This window comes from Oreochromis aureus, linkage group 22 (assembly GCF_013358895.1).
Source record: "Oreochromis aureus strain Israel breed Guangdong linkage group 22, ZZ_aureus, whole genome shotgun sequence".
Taxonomy (NCBI): domain Eukaryota; kingdom Metazoa; phylum Chordata; class Actinopteri; order Cichliformes; family Cichlidae; genus Oreochromis; species Oreochromis aureus.
The window spans coordinates 38785578-38802478 of NC_052962.1; the positions used below are offsets into that span (position 1 = coordinate 38785578).

Below are 16901 nucleotides of genomic sequence, written 5' to 3' on the forward strand. Positions count from 1 at the left end.
CCTACGCTCCATCGATGTTGGTTTATTATGTGTTTATTCCTCTGTTCTACATTCTTACTGGATGTTTGTCTGTATCAGTATTATTATAAACACGACTTTAAGTGACAGTGCTGCACAGATATTCATATTCTCTGTTTTGTGTCGACACATTTGAAGCTTTTAACGATGTTTTATGTAGATTTGCCCCAGACTCTGAGAGTGAATGTTAAAGTCCCATCACGACAAACGTATCACCATCACAGTCCTGAAGGCCAGAGACCTCTCGCTGGTCTCGACACGTTCCTGAAATCAAATCCCCTCGATTTAAGATGTGTCTGTTTCCCTCTGAGAAATGTCAACACTGAAAAGTATAAACATTTGAAATTATGTTTTTAGTTATTATACATATAGATAATGGTTTCTAATGTTTTAAATTAATGACACAAACCAGCAGGCTGGAGTTTAATGAGGACAGCAAGATGACCAACCTGCTGTCCTGACGAGAGAATCACCTGCTTCTATCAGGGTTTCTGGGTCGTTGACCCAGTATTTTTAGTTCATGTTCACAGTTTATCTTCTGCCTGCTTCACTTCCTGTTTTATTGTGTTAGCCTTGGTCTGTGTGCATTATGTTCAGTCCTCTTCCCATGTACCATTAGTTCATTATGTTCAGCTGTGTACTCATCGGTTTCTAATCACTCATCTCTCAGCCTGTGTATTTATGTTCCTCAGTTCAACCAGTCCAGGGTCGTGTCATTGACGTTCTCGTGGTGTTATGTTGTCATTTCCGCCTGTGTTCAGTTCAGCCAGCCATTCAGTCTTTCAGTCAGTCAGTCCTTTCGTTCCTGCCCTGTTCATCCACGCTTCATAATAAACCATCTTCAGTTCTCCACTATCCACGAGTCCTGCGTTTGGGTCACTTCCTCGACTCCACACGACACAAAACCTGACAGCTTCATCTTGTGTTCGATGCTTCACAAGTTTGTTTTTTTCCTCGTTTTTCATGAATTCGTTTCTCTTGCAGGGACCTCCTGGAACTAAGGGAGAGAAAGGTGAACGGGTGAGCTCTCTGTCTTCATGTTGTTACTTTCACTCAGTCACAAACGTCCTGTCTGCTAACCTGCACATTGAGATATATTGTTGTGTTGCATCAGCAATGGGAAACTTCCTGAATTTAATAAACAGCAGACATCCATCAAAGTGTTAATGTATTTTTTTTATTAATATGCAGTGAACATTAGTCACTGTTTCCTTCTTTGATTACAATAATGAAATATCAGCATCATCCAATAAGTAAATATAATATGTGTAAAGCATAGAAATGTAAATTTTGCATATTGACTTTGAATTAATCTAAAAAAAAGCCCAAAATCTCATCGTTTTCATTCTTCATGCTGAAAGCTCATCACAGGCTTCATGTATTTGAGTTTCATAAAATAAATTTACTTTAAATTTGCTGTAACTTAATATTTGACACAAGCAGCTGCTGTAAAACTGCTGAAAAAGAAATGAAACAAATCTGCAGATTTATGTGTAAATTTCAGTGCTAATAATTATATTTGAGTCTGTAGCGCCTTCATAAAACACAGAATATGAATCATTTAAAAACACTCCCACATAACTGAATGTATTTTATATGAACATCGTGCGGTTTCTCAGGGAGATCTCCAGTCGACAGCATCAGTTCAGGCCATTGCCAGACAGGTCTGTGAGCAGCTGATCCAAAGTGAGTTTAAAAAAACCTTTGTTATTTGTTAATAATAATAATAATAATAATAATAATAATAATAATGTTTGAACTGAACTGGTTTCAGGCCACATGGCGCGCTACAACAGCATCCTGAACCACGTGCCGAGTCCTCCGGTGTCAATCCGCACAGTTCCCGGACCACCAGGAGAGCCTGGTCGAGAAGGACCCCCAGGACCACAGGGAGAACAGGGACCCCCAGGCAGACCAGCCTTCCCAGGACAGAATGGACAGAATGGGCAACCAGGAGAAAGAGGTAAGTTTAACCAAATAGTAAAACTCTGTTACTGTTTAAAACAGAGTGTGAGCTGAGGGGCTGCCACACGGCCCAGTGTAAAATAAATACAAAATGATTTTGAACTGCAAACGATGCAAAGCTGCAGTGGTTCAGTCTAACAGCAAATAAATACAAAGTCAGAAATGTGCAGGAAAGGTCGACCTTACAGACTTTCTCCATGTTACAGTGTATCTGTCAGAAATGACACTAAATAAAGAATGAAAACAGTTTTTCTTTCTGTTGTGTTTCCAGGACAACCAGGAGAGAAGGGTGATAAGGGATCTCCAGGTGTTGGTGTTCAAGGACCCAGAGGACCTCCAGGACCACCTGGTAATTTATTTTCCTACTAAGCCTTTCTGAACCATCCCAGTGATGCGGTGAAGAAAGTCCTGAACATGATCACCTGATTAGTAAAAGAAAAAAAGTTTCACATGTTTCACATGGATCATTAAGATGTTGTAAAATCCACAGAATTCAACAGAAAATATGAAATTTTTATTTAATGTCTTAAGATAAGTGACATGGTGAGCTAGATTATTATTTTTATTATTAGTAGTTGTTGTTGTTGTTGTTGTTTTTCTGAACTGAACCAAAAAAGTAAACAAATTGTGTCTCTAACTTTGAATAGTTGATATAATTTTTTTCTATAGTTTTAGTTGTTGAGATGTTATTAAGTTATTTCTGAGTGTCATTTAAAAATGTCTTAAACATTTATTACCTGGAAAAGTCTAGAAGTACTTTGGCTACATGACTCTGACCATAAAACCATTAAAAACATCACTTTGATAGTTGGCAAAGTATTTTTCTGTCCTCTGACAAAACGCAGGAGAAAAGTAAACACAAACACATGTTGTGATAACCTTGGGCTCACAGTCGGGTTCTTATGGCTGATGATGAGTTTGACCTCACAGAGTGAATCTGTAATTCTAACATTTGTGTTTTGTTTTCTAAACTCTTCATCCTCTTCCTCCCAGGTCCCCAGGGACAGGGCAGACCAGGTAGCTCTGGACCCTCAGGACGACCTGGAAATCCCGGAGTACCCGGTCGGCCCGGAGCCCCCGGTCCCATCGGCCCCCAGGGGCCTCCGGGTTACTGTGATCAGAACTCCTGTGTGGGCTACAATGTTGGAGGTACGTAGTCTCAGAAATATGAGGAAACTATGATCCACCAGTGTTATCAAGACTCTAATTGTTGAGGTTTTTAATTGTTATTATTATTAATTATTATTATTGTCAGCCACATGATTAAAGCAGCAGCCTCCACCGTGACTGTTGTGTAATTACAGCCACAGACTGAAGAGGCTGTAATGAGACTTACAGAAAACCTGCATGTTTGTTCAAATATATGAACAGAAGAAACTTTTTAACTGAGCATGAAAACATTTCACAGCTGATTGTATTTGGACTGAAGTCATGAAGAGAGATGTTCAGTTCTTGTGGTTCATTTTCACACTGAAAAGCTGCCACTGAGTTACACAGAGTGCATGTCACAGAAGTGGGCATGAAACACTACATGTATAAAGGTTCATTTACACTCTGGAGCCCTGCTTTCAAAAACTGACAGAAATTTAAAACCTCGTGAAGCTGAATTTAAGAAAAAAGTGACGTCCGGCCACAAGGTGGCGCTAAACATGTTCTAACAACTTTAGACACTTATTTCTTAATTCCACCTTAACAAACAGCGTTAAGTCTGTGCCAGTCTTTGAGAGCAGCCTTCATGGTGTAAATGAGCCTTTATACATTTAGTGCTTCATGTTCACATAAAGTCATCCACCCACACTCAGTGTGTCTGAAGGTGAAACACGTTCAGACACACTCACAGCTAAGATGCAGGATTCAGTTTCACAAACAGCAGTCGGTGTGTTGAAGTTAAAAACACAGAAATTCATCTTCAGTGTGTGATTTTTACATTCTGTACAATTTCAAATATCATGCAGCGCACTGGGATTTCTTTTGGACGTGATTTTAAACATCCAAAGACTCGATGGAACGACAGAGACAGAGATGATGTCTTTAACAATTTAGCCTCAAAGTGGCCTTTAAAGGCTCATTTCACCCAAAATAATCAACTCTAAGCAGAATTTGTTGAGACAGTTTCTTTCTGAACATTTGAGACAAAACAGCTGAGTTTTTAAAGGTTATTTATTCTGCTGCTTCTTATTTTTAAAATCATACACAGACTTTTACAGTGGTAGATTTTTCAGTTGATATAAAGATGATCAAAATGAGGTTCATGTATGTAAAAGCAATCACTGAGTAAATAACTGTGACCTGAGATTTTAGACTTTTTTTCTTATGAGCAGTGTTGGGACTAACGCGTTATTAAGTAACGCGTTACAGTAACTACGTTATTATTGTGGTAACGAGCACGGTAACTAGTTATTATGCCAAAATCAGGAACGCGTTACTCGTTACTGGGATTTAGATAGGCTCGTTATTCGTTACTTCGTGTGGTGGATATCGCGGAGCTTCCACAGATTCAATAACATTAGCAAGTGGTGGAGGCCAGCAGGTGGATGAAGGAAAAGGGAGGCAAGAGGAGAGACCCGAAGCGGCCGCCGGTGTTGTGCCAAAGTAGTTACCCCCGTCAAAAATTGTTTCCCCATCCACGAGAGCGCGCAAAGTAGGAGGAGCCACTTGCCCAGCTCCGTTCTGTACGCTACTTGTCACTGATCTGCAGTCGACGCAATAAAGAGTAAAAGCTGGAAAACGGCAGGCTCGATTAATTTAATATTAGTTTCGTGACATTGTAATGTGCCGTGTGGAAGACAATTTACATTAAACTGTACACTGAAATAACCTGCTGGGAATACTTTGTCTAGAAAAATACTTTGATACTATAATACTGTAAAACCAGACGCGATCATGGAAACACGTCGCTCTCCGGTGAATTTACACTCGGTTTACATTTTGTAGCGAAGCTATCACGAAGGAGTTTATTTGCGAAATCAATCACAGTATAACCAATAACTACAGTAACGTTGGAGAGGATTTCTCCTTCACAGCAAAAGTTATGGAGGGATACAGATTTTATCAGGCTGTGTGGCATCGGCTGCCAAAATGTGTGCCCCCCCCATCTGTAATCCATATTGGCTTTGCTATCACAAAGGGTATATTTGCAAAATAAGTCACAGTATAACCAATAAGTACAGTAACTTTGGAGAGGATTTCTCCTTCACAGCAAAAGTTATAGAGGGATACAAAATTTATCAGGCTGTGTGGCATCGGCTGCCAAAATGTGTGCCCCCCCTATCTTTAATCCATATTGGCTTTGCTATCACAAAGGGTATATTTGCAAAATAAGTCACAGTATAACCAATAAGTACAGTAACTTTGGAGAGGATTTCTTCTTCACAGCAAAAGTTATGGAGGGGTACAAAATTTATCAGGCTGTGTGGCCTCGGCTGCCAAAATGTGTGCCCCCCCTATCTTTAATCCATATTGGCTTTGCTATCACAAAGGGTATATTTGCAAAATAAGTCACAGTATAACCAATAAGTACAGTAACTTTGGAGAGGATTTCTCCTTCACAGCAAAAGTTATAGAGGGATACAAAATTTATCAGGCTGCGTGGCATCGGCTGCCAAAATGTGTGCCCCCTATCTTTAATCCATATTGGCTTTGCTATCACAAAGGGTATATTTGCAAAATAAGTCACAGTATAACCAATAAGTACAGTAACTTTGGAGAGGATTTCTTCTTCACAGCAAAAGTTATGGAGGGTACAAAATTTATCAGGCTGTGTGGCCTCGGCTGCCAAAATGTGTGCCCCCTATCTTAAATCCATATTTGCTTTGCTATCACAAAGGGTATATTTGCAAAATAAGTCACAGTATAACCAATAAGTACAGTAACTTTGGAGAGGATTTCTCCTTCACAGCAAAAGTTATAGAGGGATACAAAATTTATCAGGCTGCGTGGCATCGGCTGCCAAAATGTGTGCCCCCCCTATCTTTAATCCATATTGGCTTTGCTATCACAAAGGGTATATTTGCAAAATAAGTCACAGTATAACCAATAAGTACAGTAACTTTGGAGAGGATTTCTTCTTCACAGCAAAAGTTATGGAGGGGTACAAAATTTATCAGGCTGTGTGGCCTCGGCTGCCAAAATGTGTGCCCCCCCTATCTTAAATCCATATTTGCTTTGCTATCACAAAGGGTATATTTGCAAAATAAGTCACAGTATAACCAATAAGTACAGTAACTTTGGAGAGGATTTCTTCTTCACAGCAAAAGTTATGGAGGGGTACAAAATTTATCAGGCTGTGTGGCCTCGGCTGCCAAAATGTGTGCCCCCCCTATCTTTAATCCATATTGGCTTTGCTATCACAAAGGGTATATTTGCAAAATAAGTCACAGTATAACCAATAAGTACAGTAACTTTGGAGAGGATTTCTTCTTCACAGCAAAAGTTATGGAGGGATACAAAATTTATCAGGCTGTGTGGCCTCGGCTGCCAAAATGTGTGCCCCCCCCATCAATAATGCACATTGGCAGAGTTTTTCTTTGTAAATAAATAAAATTTAAAACAACATTTAAATATATATATATCGTCTTTGTAAGTCACAGGGCTTTTCAAAATTTTGCAAGTTAGTTTTGGCCAACCTTTCGTAGGCCTACTTGACTCCGACATTGTCAAATTTTTCCAAAATCTCTGGTCACGTGGGTTTTCCTCATCAATTATGCAAATTAGCTCACGTTGTGCGCACGAACCGAAAAACAGAGTGGCTCTGAACTAACTAGAAGATTACTTTACAATTTGTTTTCGAAAATAACAAACACCACAAGAGAATGGAACCAGGCAGTACAAGATTTTGGTTGCATATAAACTGAAAGGCGAGTATCCAGCGCTTTTCACGAAGAAAGAGAAGTTTCTTCTCCGAAGAAAAGCTGCTATTTACGACATTGAAGGTAATAACAGCAACTTCGTAGCGTTTATAAATGTCATCAATACATATATATTAACACATATACAAAGGCATAATGTGTAGTCTTAATTTGCACTAACCGATTTAATTAGCTTGACCTTTCTTTGACCTAGTTAACCCCGGTTAATAGGCACATGGGCGTTTATTAAAGTAAAAGTTTTAAGGTTTGCTATTAAGAAGACAGCGTTAACTAAGAACTGTTTTTGTCCTTTTATAGCTTAACTACAATATATTACGTCGTAATTACTTTTGGAGTGGTATGTGCCACACCCCCTTTACGCAGGTGTACCCACTGTTATGTCTTTATGTCTTTAAATTACATATGTGGAAAATTACGGACAGCAGGAAATTTGGAATTAAACTACTTTGAATTGATATTTGTACAAAAGATAACTCCATGATATCTGAAGGCCATTAGTTATAATGACTTTACACATCCATCACTTTGTTTAGTATCACTAATACAGTCTTGTGAGTGGCATAATCTTTTGGCTTCTGAAGTAGTCATACTGTCATAACTATAGAGAACCAGTCCAATAGTCACCCCAAATTATATCACATACATAATTGATTCATTACATTGAAGATGTATTGTCATGACTTTTACCACATATAGACCTGTGGTTTAAACAGCTATAATAAACTTTTCTATTTTCTTGTTTATGTTTAGGGGAGCAGCTGTTTTACTGGCGCTACAAAGGCACAGACAAAACCATAAAGACAACGGTAGTCTGTGGGGCTGATGAGGCAAACACAATTTTTTCAGATTTTCATGCCAGTCCTACTGGGGCCCATTTGGGCAAACAAAACAAGAGAAGCCATTTCAAAGCGGTTCTACTGGCCAGGGATGTCAGTGGACATCAATAATTGGGTGGGTACTCCAAAACAAACTCTATGTAATTCGACTACAGCTAATTTATTTTAAGAGGAACACAGCAATGTTTCTGTATCTCTCATAATAAGTTATGTAAACCTTGATCATCAACTCTTGTGTTTCTTATTGAATTGCTTTTATTTTTGATTAGGTTTCCCAATGTGCACTTTGCCAGGCAAGTGCTGCAACAATTAAAAACCAGCGGAATACATTCCGATAAAGGTTAGTCATCGACCACAGCAAATAATCACATTTAATCACACAATGTTTTCATTGCTTAGAAACCTACTGATTATATACTTGAAAAATTATAACAGTAGACTAGCATTCTGTGTAATTTCAGTATTATTAACTTAACTATGATTTTGTTTTTAAGGTCTCTCAGCCATTTGAACTGGTTGGGATGGACCTTATTGGAAAACTTACTGAAACCAACAATGGACATCAATACATATGTGTTTTTATTGATTATTTTACAAAATGGCCACAAGCATACCCTTTAAAGTCAAAATCAGCCGGGAAGTGACAAACTGTCTCATAAAATTTGTCCACCAGTTCGAAGCCCCAAAAGGATTCTTACTGACCAAGGCAAAGAATTTGTCAATTCTGTAAGTACTTTAGTCTTTGGCAAAATATGTGAACTCATATTTGAATAATTTTTTGAAAATGGTTAATTTTCTGGTCTTTATAAATCTGTTTTTGAGATATTAGTATGACAGCTGTTTATTTAAATTCTTATTGTAATGTGCTTATAGTCAGTGTATATAACTTTCTTTTGCAGCTCAACAAAAGGGTTTGCGGATTGTTAAAATTAAAAGAAGCCTCTGCTCCCCTATCACCCACAAACAAATGGGCTGGTGGAGAAAATGAATGGCACCATCCAGAGGTAAATTCTTGGAGTACATGTTATACATTTATGGGGTTCCTTCAACCAAAACATGAATGCATGACATTAAACTATTAAAAATGTAAATGATCTTTCATATGAATGTCTTCTATGTGCTTTCATTGTCAGAGCCCTGTGTAAAGTCGTTGGCGACCAACCAGAAATGTGGGATGAGTATCTGGATGCTGTAATGTTTGGACTCAGAACTAAAAAACAAGTGACCACCAAATACTCACCTTATTACCTAATGTTTGGCAGAGAGGCTCGCTATCCTTCCGAAATCCCAGAAGAGTTCATGGTATGTCTTTCTGTCTGTGACAAACTACACGGAAATCCCACACAACGAAACTTTTTTAGTTTTTGAGGCACAGGCAGATCAGTTTCAATGGATGCTATGTCACCGCCATAAAAGCACTACACCACTGAATATTTTTATGGATTGTTCAAACCCTCAATAACAGTTTTCTTCATGTCCAATCAATCCCAAGATACACTGAAGCTTTGCCAGAAATACATTGTGTCTTAAAACCTTACCAAAGACACTTAATGTAAATTTTCACTGTATTTCTCAGTTCTTTTATGTATTATCTGTGTATCTTACACAAATTATAGTAATGATAGACATGTCTTTTGATTCAAAGGTTGATGAGAGTGTGGAAGACATTGTGGGGCAGGAGGAGCTGTCGGAAGACATTCAAAAGCATCAAAAGCTGTTGGAACTGGTGAAGGACAATGTGGTCAAAGCTCAGGAAAAAACAAAGGGCAAAATAAAAATGATGACGAGAGATGTCGTCTTCAAAGTTGGTGACAAAGTTTTAAGAGCTAACATAAGAAGTCAGCAGAGGAAAGGGGAAAACTTGAAGCAAACTTTTAGGCCCTTACATTATTACAGCAATCCAAGGTAAAAGTGCAGATCTTCAGGATTCCAATGGGACAATCATTCCAAAAGTAAATATTGACCAACTAAAGTTAAGCAAAGACAGCATGCCAAGAGTGCCACACGGGGTTCAAAGAAAACAGCAGCCACATTACCAACAGCACAACCAGGTCCAGCAGCACCACAAGCTGCAGCAGCACCAGCATCTGCTCTAGCTTCACAGGCTACAGCAGCACCAGTGGCGGTAGCACCACCACCACCTCCTCCTAGAGCTACACAGCCTACAGCACCAATGGCATCACTTACATCACTATCGGTTCAAACACAACATCCATCTCCAGTTCCACAAGGTATAGCAATAACGGTATCAGATCCAGAGTCAGGAGCAACAGCACAGAAAGAGAACGAACCAGCCACAAGTGCTACAGCACCAGAATATGCTACAGCTGTACAAACCGAATCCCAAACAGCAGCAGACCCAGCCTCAAAGACCATAACAGCAGACCAGGCCTCACAAACCACAACAGCAGACCCAGCCTCACAAACCACAACAGCAGACCAGGCCTCACAAACCACAACGGCAGCAGACCCATCCTCACAGACCACAGCTCCAAATGCTACAACCACACAAGCCTCAGCTCCACAGATTACAGCCCAGCAATCTACAGCACAAACCATGGAAGCAACAGTTCCACTTGTGACACCAGCCCCAGCAACAGCCACACAAGCTAGCCCTGCACCACCTCCAGCATCACCCTCTCAGAGATACACTGAACCTGTTGCAGAGAAATGTAAATAAATATAATATTTTTTATTTTTTAAAAAGGACTTTTGTTCCTATGACAGTGTTTGTTTCAGTACTCTGTAGATCATGGCATAGCAAATTTTACACCTTTAAAAAGATTTTTTAGGTATATTTCCTAACAGAATATTTAAATTTAACAATATGTTAATGCTTTAAAAAAAAAAAAACCTTCATGGGGCAAAACATTATAGAAAACTTGTAAAGGATGTAAGCCACATGTGTAAAATTACACAAATGAAAAAGTGAGTCCTTCAAAACTGTGAATCTTTCTTTTGTTGTTGTGGAACCCAGAATGTTAATGATTGATATTGTACATCTGATGTACACTAAGAGTGAAAAGTTTGGACACACCTTCATTTTAATGTTGCTTCTTAATTTCCTTGTCTATTTTGTAGATTCATTGTTGATTAGAACTCGAGGCATCAAAACTATGAATGGACACATATGGAGCACTAACCCTAACACAAATGATGTAGTAAACCAAAAAATATGAAAGAACCAAAAATATTTTTTATATCTTAGATTCTTCAAATTAGCCACCCTTTGCTTTGATCACTGCTTTGCACACTCTAGGCCTTCTGTCAGTGAGCTTCATGGGGTAGTCACATAAGATGATTGTCACTGCATGAAAAGCATGAACACACAGAAAAACACTGAATGGGAAGGTGTGTCCCTAATTTTGACTAGTAGTGTATGTTCTTCATTTTCTTCTTTTCTGAAATTGCTGTCATATATGCTGTTAGTGACATAGAATGCCCACTACAAGCAGTATATTAATGTTGTGATGATGACTGCCTGCCAGCAATAGTTCGAAAGATCAAATACTCTTTAAGAAGCTGCTTTTAACAGCCCAGAAATTGACACTCTATTTTAAAGACAATAAAACTAGTTTTGGAGGAGAAAAATAACATTTTTCCAGAAATGGTTATGTAATAGTAAAGGCCACAGGTGCAAGCCTTGAGCCTGAGTATTTTAAAACATATTCATGTAGCTTCAACTAAACATAATTTTAAAAATTGTTGTAATAGGTGTTTCTGCTGGAAAAAAAAAAAATTTGATAGGGGCAAGAGCATTTCTATTGCTATGTATTTAAATTCCTTTTCTTTTATTAATATGAATTTATTTAAATTTCTTTAGAGGACATTGTAAGTGTAACTTTACCCCCAAATAAAAGCAAATTTAAGTGCTCTTTTTTTTCTACAAAATACAATGTTAAACCATGTGCCCATTTTATCAGCGTCTTAAAAGTATTTACCCTGAAACACGCCTTTTGTCAGAAAACTACATAAGAAATTATGCATTTTAAATTTTGATTTACATTTAGTCCTGATGACTTGTCTCTTTTCTCATTACTTTTTGTAGATATAATGGATGCCTGGGCTGGAAAGAGTCCTCACGTTCTACTCTCCAAAATTGGTGCTTACAAATTATTCTACTGGGATATCCAACAAATTGGTCCGGACATGGAGTTGGAAAGTGAGGTACAGTGATCTTTACTGACAACAATGCAACTATCAGTGTTTTATTGCTTGACAACAGTTAAAAAATGTTTACATTTTGTATTCGCAGTCTATTAATGCATATCTTGCGATCATGGTGAGACAATGCAATCGCCATAATTCAGCCAAAGCAGCATTCATTGATTCATTTTCAATGACTGCCATTTGGAAGAGAAAAGCTCCAAGACTCAAGGTAGGTATCTCTAGAAAGAATCTTGTGTGTATTGTTTAAGTACCTCAGATCATATCCACATCCAGATTTAGATTGGATAACAGCTTATGGAGAAAGAACGAATTGAGACTGGGGTTAGTAGATGTGGATAGTTTATTAGACTTGCCAGTTCTCTTTTGTTCTCTGTTTGTCTGGTTTCCTCCTTTTTTGTACACACTCCAATCAATGCTTGATTTGAGATTTGCAAACATTTGGGCTAATATCTCTTTTGAAATCATCAACACTGCTTCATCTCTTTAATAGGTACCTTTTTATTCTCAAGTGATTCATACGTCACTGTTAAAGAGGCTTAATAAAGCATTACACATTATTTTGCAGATGGCACAATGATCGCATTGAAAATGAGTGAAAATGAACTCCATGTCCAAAGAAAATCCTTAGAAAGAGCTTTATTAGTCTTGGAGGAAGTAATGTGCAAAACCACTTATAAAAAATATAAGATAGTCCAGCTTCTTGCACAGTTTAAAGAAATGAGGATGAATCATGGCTGTCACAGAGTACTTTATAAGTGGATGATATATAATATATCATAAATTGCTTTAATAAAAAGGACTCTAAACAACATGTTATTGCATTTCTTTTTTATGTCTGAAGTTAATATTTTTATTCTTTTGTTTCAATTTAAGATCAAACCCATGGAGCATGAAGTGATTCTGGGAATTGTAAATGAACATCATCACTGGACATTAGTGGTAAACAAAATAATTGCATTTACAATATTCATCAAATCAGTTTTATAAGAAAATGCATGGCATGCAGATAATCTTAAGTCTTGAATTATTACATGTAATTCTCCACATAATTTTACTGTAGGTCATTTACCCACAAGAAAAGAAGTCGCTGTATCTTGATCCACTCGGAGAAACTAAACAAGGTATCCAAAATTGTTTGGAATCAACAAGGTAAGGATAACTGCTCAAATTTATTTCGACCCTTTATTAAACTCTTTGTTGCTTTTGTTGTTTTTTGTGTTTATTATGACAATTACAAGTATGATGTCAATCAAAAATAAATGGTACTCAGAATTAAAAACTAGCAGCAACAGGTTTAAATTTTTGTGTTCGTCTTCTGATATTGTGGTGTTATGGGTTAATTTTGCCTTTAAAGAGAAGTCTCCCATGTTTCAATGTTTATTTGAGGACCTGATGTCTGTATGAGATGATGTTTTACATTAGAAAATATAGCACGGGGATAATAATGTTTAGTAGTTGCATAAAGTGTTGCGGAGGTTTAGCACTAAAACATCAGACAAATGTCTAAAATAATTCCACATAGGTTATACATGTGTGAATTTCATCTTTGCTTCTCCTCCACATCTCTTCAAAGTGTACTGTGTAAGTGATTGATTTCTATATCATGGGAGGAAACAGGAAAATAAAAGCACAAGTAATTGTCCACGAAAATGCGTTGTAGACTTTTAAAAAGTAATGATTTTAACAAAACAGTGTGGTCAGTGTTCTTAACTTGATGTTCAACAGACACTTAAGCTCTCCATACTGTTCATCTTTTTGTGTCACCAAAATTTTAAAACATGTTATTTGTTTTTATTGTACTTGTCTTTCAGGGCATTCATGCGAAAAAAAAAAGGATGCAACGTCTCAAGATGGACTTGTGACACAGTCAAACACCCAAAACAATTGGACGCTACCTCATGTGGAGTCTTTGCATTGAAAGTCTGAGTCTTAACCGTAATACATACATATATACAACAATATTGGAAATGTTGTGTTGTAATAAATGTTAATGACAGGAAAAGGAATATAAGATAATTACACAAAAAAAGAAAGAAATTGATTCACAGCAAACAAATTTCTATAAAATAACATTTACGATATTAGCCTATTTAGTCATCTTAGAATCTCTTTTTCAGTTTGCTGAAAAGATCTTGCAAAAAGAGTCAATAGACTTTCCGTCTACAAAAAAGGCCATAAACACACACAGGCTGCAAATTGCCACCACTCTCCTCCTAGAGACAGGTAACTCATTTTCCACAATTCAGTGTTCTGAAATCATGAATATTTTCATCATGATAGCTGTAGAAACAAACCATATAGTTGTTTGAATGAAGTAATAAGTGCAGTAGGTAGTATACTCTGTGCTATTTTTCACTTTTTAAAACAGATGACTTGACAAACATCTGTCTTTTCTCATGCGAAGAAGAGCATGAAACTGACAACAAATGGGTAATGTCATCATGAAAGACTGCTAAATGTTATGATCAATTCCGTAAATGAAATTTTAACATTGGGATTTATAATTATTTATTTTTTTACAGATTCAGTGTGAGATGTGTTTGCGGTGGTGGTTCCACCAGCTCTGCGTGAAAAGCCCACCACCAGAAGACGTGTTTATTTGTTTCGCTTGTACATAGTTGACACTAAAGGTGCACAGCTAGTGTTCTTATGGCACACATTGTTGAGAACACACATATCGACATATATATATATGTAGATGTTAAATTAAGAAGTCTAAAAAAAGAAAATGGTCTCCAAAGTTACTGTAGTTATTAGTTATACTGTGATTTATTTTGCAAATAAACTCTTTCGTGATAGCAACGCCAATGTGCATTATTGATGGGGGGGGGGCACACATTTTGGCAGCCGATGCCACACAGCCTGATAAATTTTGTATCCCTCCATAACTTTTGCTTTGAAGGAGAAATCCTCTCCAAAGTTACTGTACTTATTGGTTATACTGTGACTTATTTTGCAAATAAACCCTTTGTGATAGCAAAGCCAATATGGATTACAGATAGGGGGGGCACACATTTTGGCAGCCGATGCCACGCAGCCTGATAAATTTTGTATCCCTCTATAACTTTTGCTGTGAAGGAGAAATCCTCTCCAAAGTTACTGTACTTATTGGTTATACTGTGACTTATTTTGCAAATATACCCTTTGTGATAGCAAAGCCAATATGGATTAAAGATAGGGGGCACACATTTTGGCAGCCGATGCCACACAGCCTGATAAATTTTGTATCCCTCTATAACTTTTGCTGTGAAGGAGAAATCCTCTCCAAAGTTACTGTACTTATTGGTTATACTGTGACTTATTTTGCAAATATACCCTTTGTGATAGCAAAGCCAATATGGATTAAAGATAGGGGGCACACATTTTGGCAGCCGATGCCACACAGCCTGATAAATTTTGTATCCCTCTATAACTTTTGCTGTGAAGGAGAAATCCTCTCCAAAGTTACTGTACTTATTGGTTATACTGTGACTTATTTTGCAAATATACCCTTTGTGATAGCAAAGCCAATATGGATTAAAGATAGGGGGCACACATTTTGGCAGCCGATGCCACACAGCCTGATAAATTTTGTATCCCTCTATAACTTTTGCTGTGAAGGAGAAATCCTCTCCAAAGTTACTGTACTTATTGGTTATACTGTGACTTATTTTGCAAATATACCCTTTGTGATAGCAAAGCCAATATGGATTACAGATGGGGGGGGCACACATTTTGGCAGCCGATGCCACACAGCCTGATAAAATCTGTATCCCTCCATAACTTTTGCTGTGAAGAAACCCTCTCCAACGTTACTGTAGTTATTGGTTATACTGTGATTGATTTCGCAAATAAACTCCTTCGTGATAGCTTCGCTACAAAATGTAAACCGAGTGTAAATTCACCGGAGAGCGACGTGTTTCCATGATCGCGTCTGGTTTTACAGTATTATAGTATCAAAGTATTTTTCTAGACAAAGTATTCCCAGCAGGTTATTTCAGTGTACAGTTTAATGTAAATTGTCTTCCACACGGCACATTACAATGTCACGAAACTAATATTAAATTAATCGAGCCTGCCGTTTTCCAGCTTTTACTCTTTATTGCGTCGACTGCAGATCAGTGACAAGTAGCGTACAGAACGGAGCTGGGCAAGTGGCTCCTCCTACTTTGCGCGCTCTCGTGGATGGGGAAACAATTTTTGACGGGGGTAACTACTTTGGCACAACACCGGTCCGCGTGTCAGGTGAACTGAACTTCAGGTAAGAAGTTATGACCTGCAGTCTATCTGAGTCAGATATAAACCAAGTTTAGGTGGAGTTTATTTTCGGTATGCTGACATTTTCGTACTGCGTGCTAGCTAGCATGACGGAGTTTCTATACAGCTGGGTGGGTGCTATGTTACTGATGTTGAACTTTATTTTGTTCATACGGTTAATTATTAGAGTTGCCAACCGTCCCCTAAAAAACAGAATCGTCTGGTATTCAGAGAAAATATTTCGCGTTTCGTACTGAGGTGAAAAGGAACACAGTTTTTCCCGGACTTCAGCTACAATGAAAAAGACACAAAGCTGAAGCTGCACAGCTGCCTCTTCTTCTCTCATTCTCTCCTGTTTCTACTTCAATCACGAAACTGATCAATGATCAGCTGATCGGCTTTTCTCTCTTGTTTGTTTATCGCCCACTTTGCGCCAGAAAGAGGAAACCAGCGGATGTCGCGTTAAACAACAGCAGCACGTTTAAGCTTGATCAGCTGTTGTTAGAATTTATTTAATATTAATTTCTAGTATCAGCTGATGTTTGCTGGAGCCACAGCTGTAAAGCTGCTGGTCATGATATCGGTTTGGTTATCTGGTGAGAGGGAAACATGCAGATGAAACCAGGAGATGTCCTTACTGAATCATCAGAGCTGAACAGGTGATGGAGAAACAGGTTTACCTTTTAGGTGACATGAATGAGTTGAAGGGAAGTTATGAGCTGTTTCTGAGAGACAAATAACACCAGGATCCTTTTCTAAGTAGCTGACAGCTGGTAACTGTGCAGGGGCGGATCTAGCAAAGTGTTGC

The 16901-nt window shown here is 38.0% G+C and overlaps 2 protein-coding genes across 3 annotated transcripts in view; both read left to right on the top strand.

The window, feature by feature from the left end:
- Positions 1-202: 202 nt before the first annotated feature.
- The window catches only part of LOC116321231 (collagen alpha-1(XIV) chain-like), a 29872-nt gene continuing 13173 nt past the window's right edge, over positions 203-16901 (top strand). Inside the window, exons 1-6 of the mRNA XM_039605358.1 lie at positions 203-268; positions 1003-1038; positions 1638-1704; positions 1793-1981; positions 2255-2332; positions 2977-3132. Of these exons, the coding sequence (XP_039461292.1) occupies positions 203-268; positions 1003-1038; positions 1638-1704; positions 1793-1981; positions 2255-2332; positions 2977-3132 (592 nt within the window). The remainder of the gene's footprint in view (positions 269-1002; positions 1039-1637; positions 1705-1792; positions 1982-2254; positions 2333-2976; positions 3133-16901) is intronic.
- LOC120435772 (mucin-5AC-like) lies at positions 9699-14192 on the top strand. Of its 2 annotated transcripts, XM_039605894.1 has the most exons (7): positions 9699-10359; positions 11736-11854; positions 11943-12065; positions 12731-12796; positions 12918-13006; positions 13669-13777; positions 13975-14192. In XM_039605894.1, the coding sequence occupies exons 1-7, from the start codon at positions 9861-9863 to the stop codon at positions 14164-14166; spliced, it is 1197 nt and encodes a 398-aa protein (XP_039461828.1). In that variant the 5' UTR covers positions 9699-9860; the 3' UTR covers positions 14167-14192. The 2 variants fall into 2 exon arrangements, with proteins under 2 accessions (XP_039461828.1, XP_039461829.1); XM_039605895.1 differs by lacking the exons at positions 13669-13777; positions 13975-14192 and having other exon boundaries at positions 12918-13057.

Coding starts and splice junctions, on each gene's coding strand:
- LOC120435772 (XM_039605894.1), top strand. CDS start 9,861: ATGGCATCACTTACATCACTATCGGTTCAAACACAACATCCATCTCCA. Junction 12,066..12,730: donor GAAAAGCTCCAAGACTCAAG/GTAGGTATCTCT, acceptor TTTCAATTTAAG/ATCAAACCCATGGAGCATGA. Junction 12,797..12,917: donor ATCATCACTGGACATTAGTG/GTAAACAAAATA, acceptor ATTTTACTGTAG/GTCATTTACCCACAAGAAAA.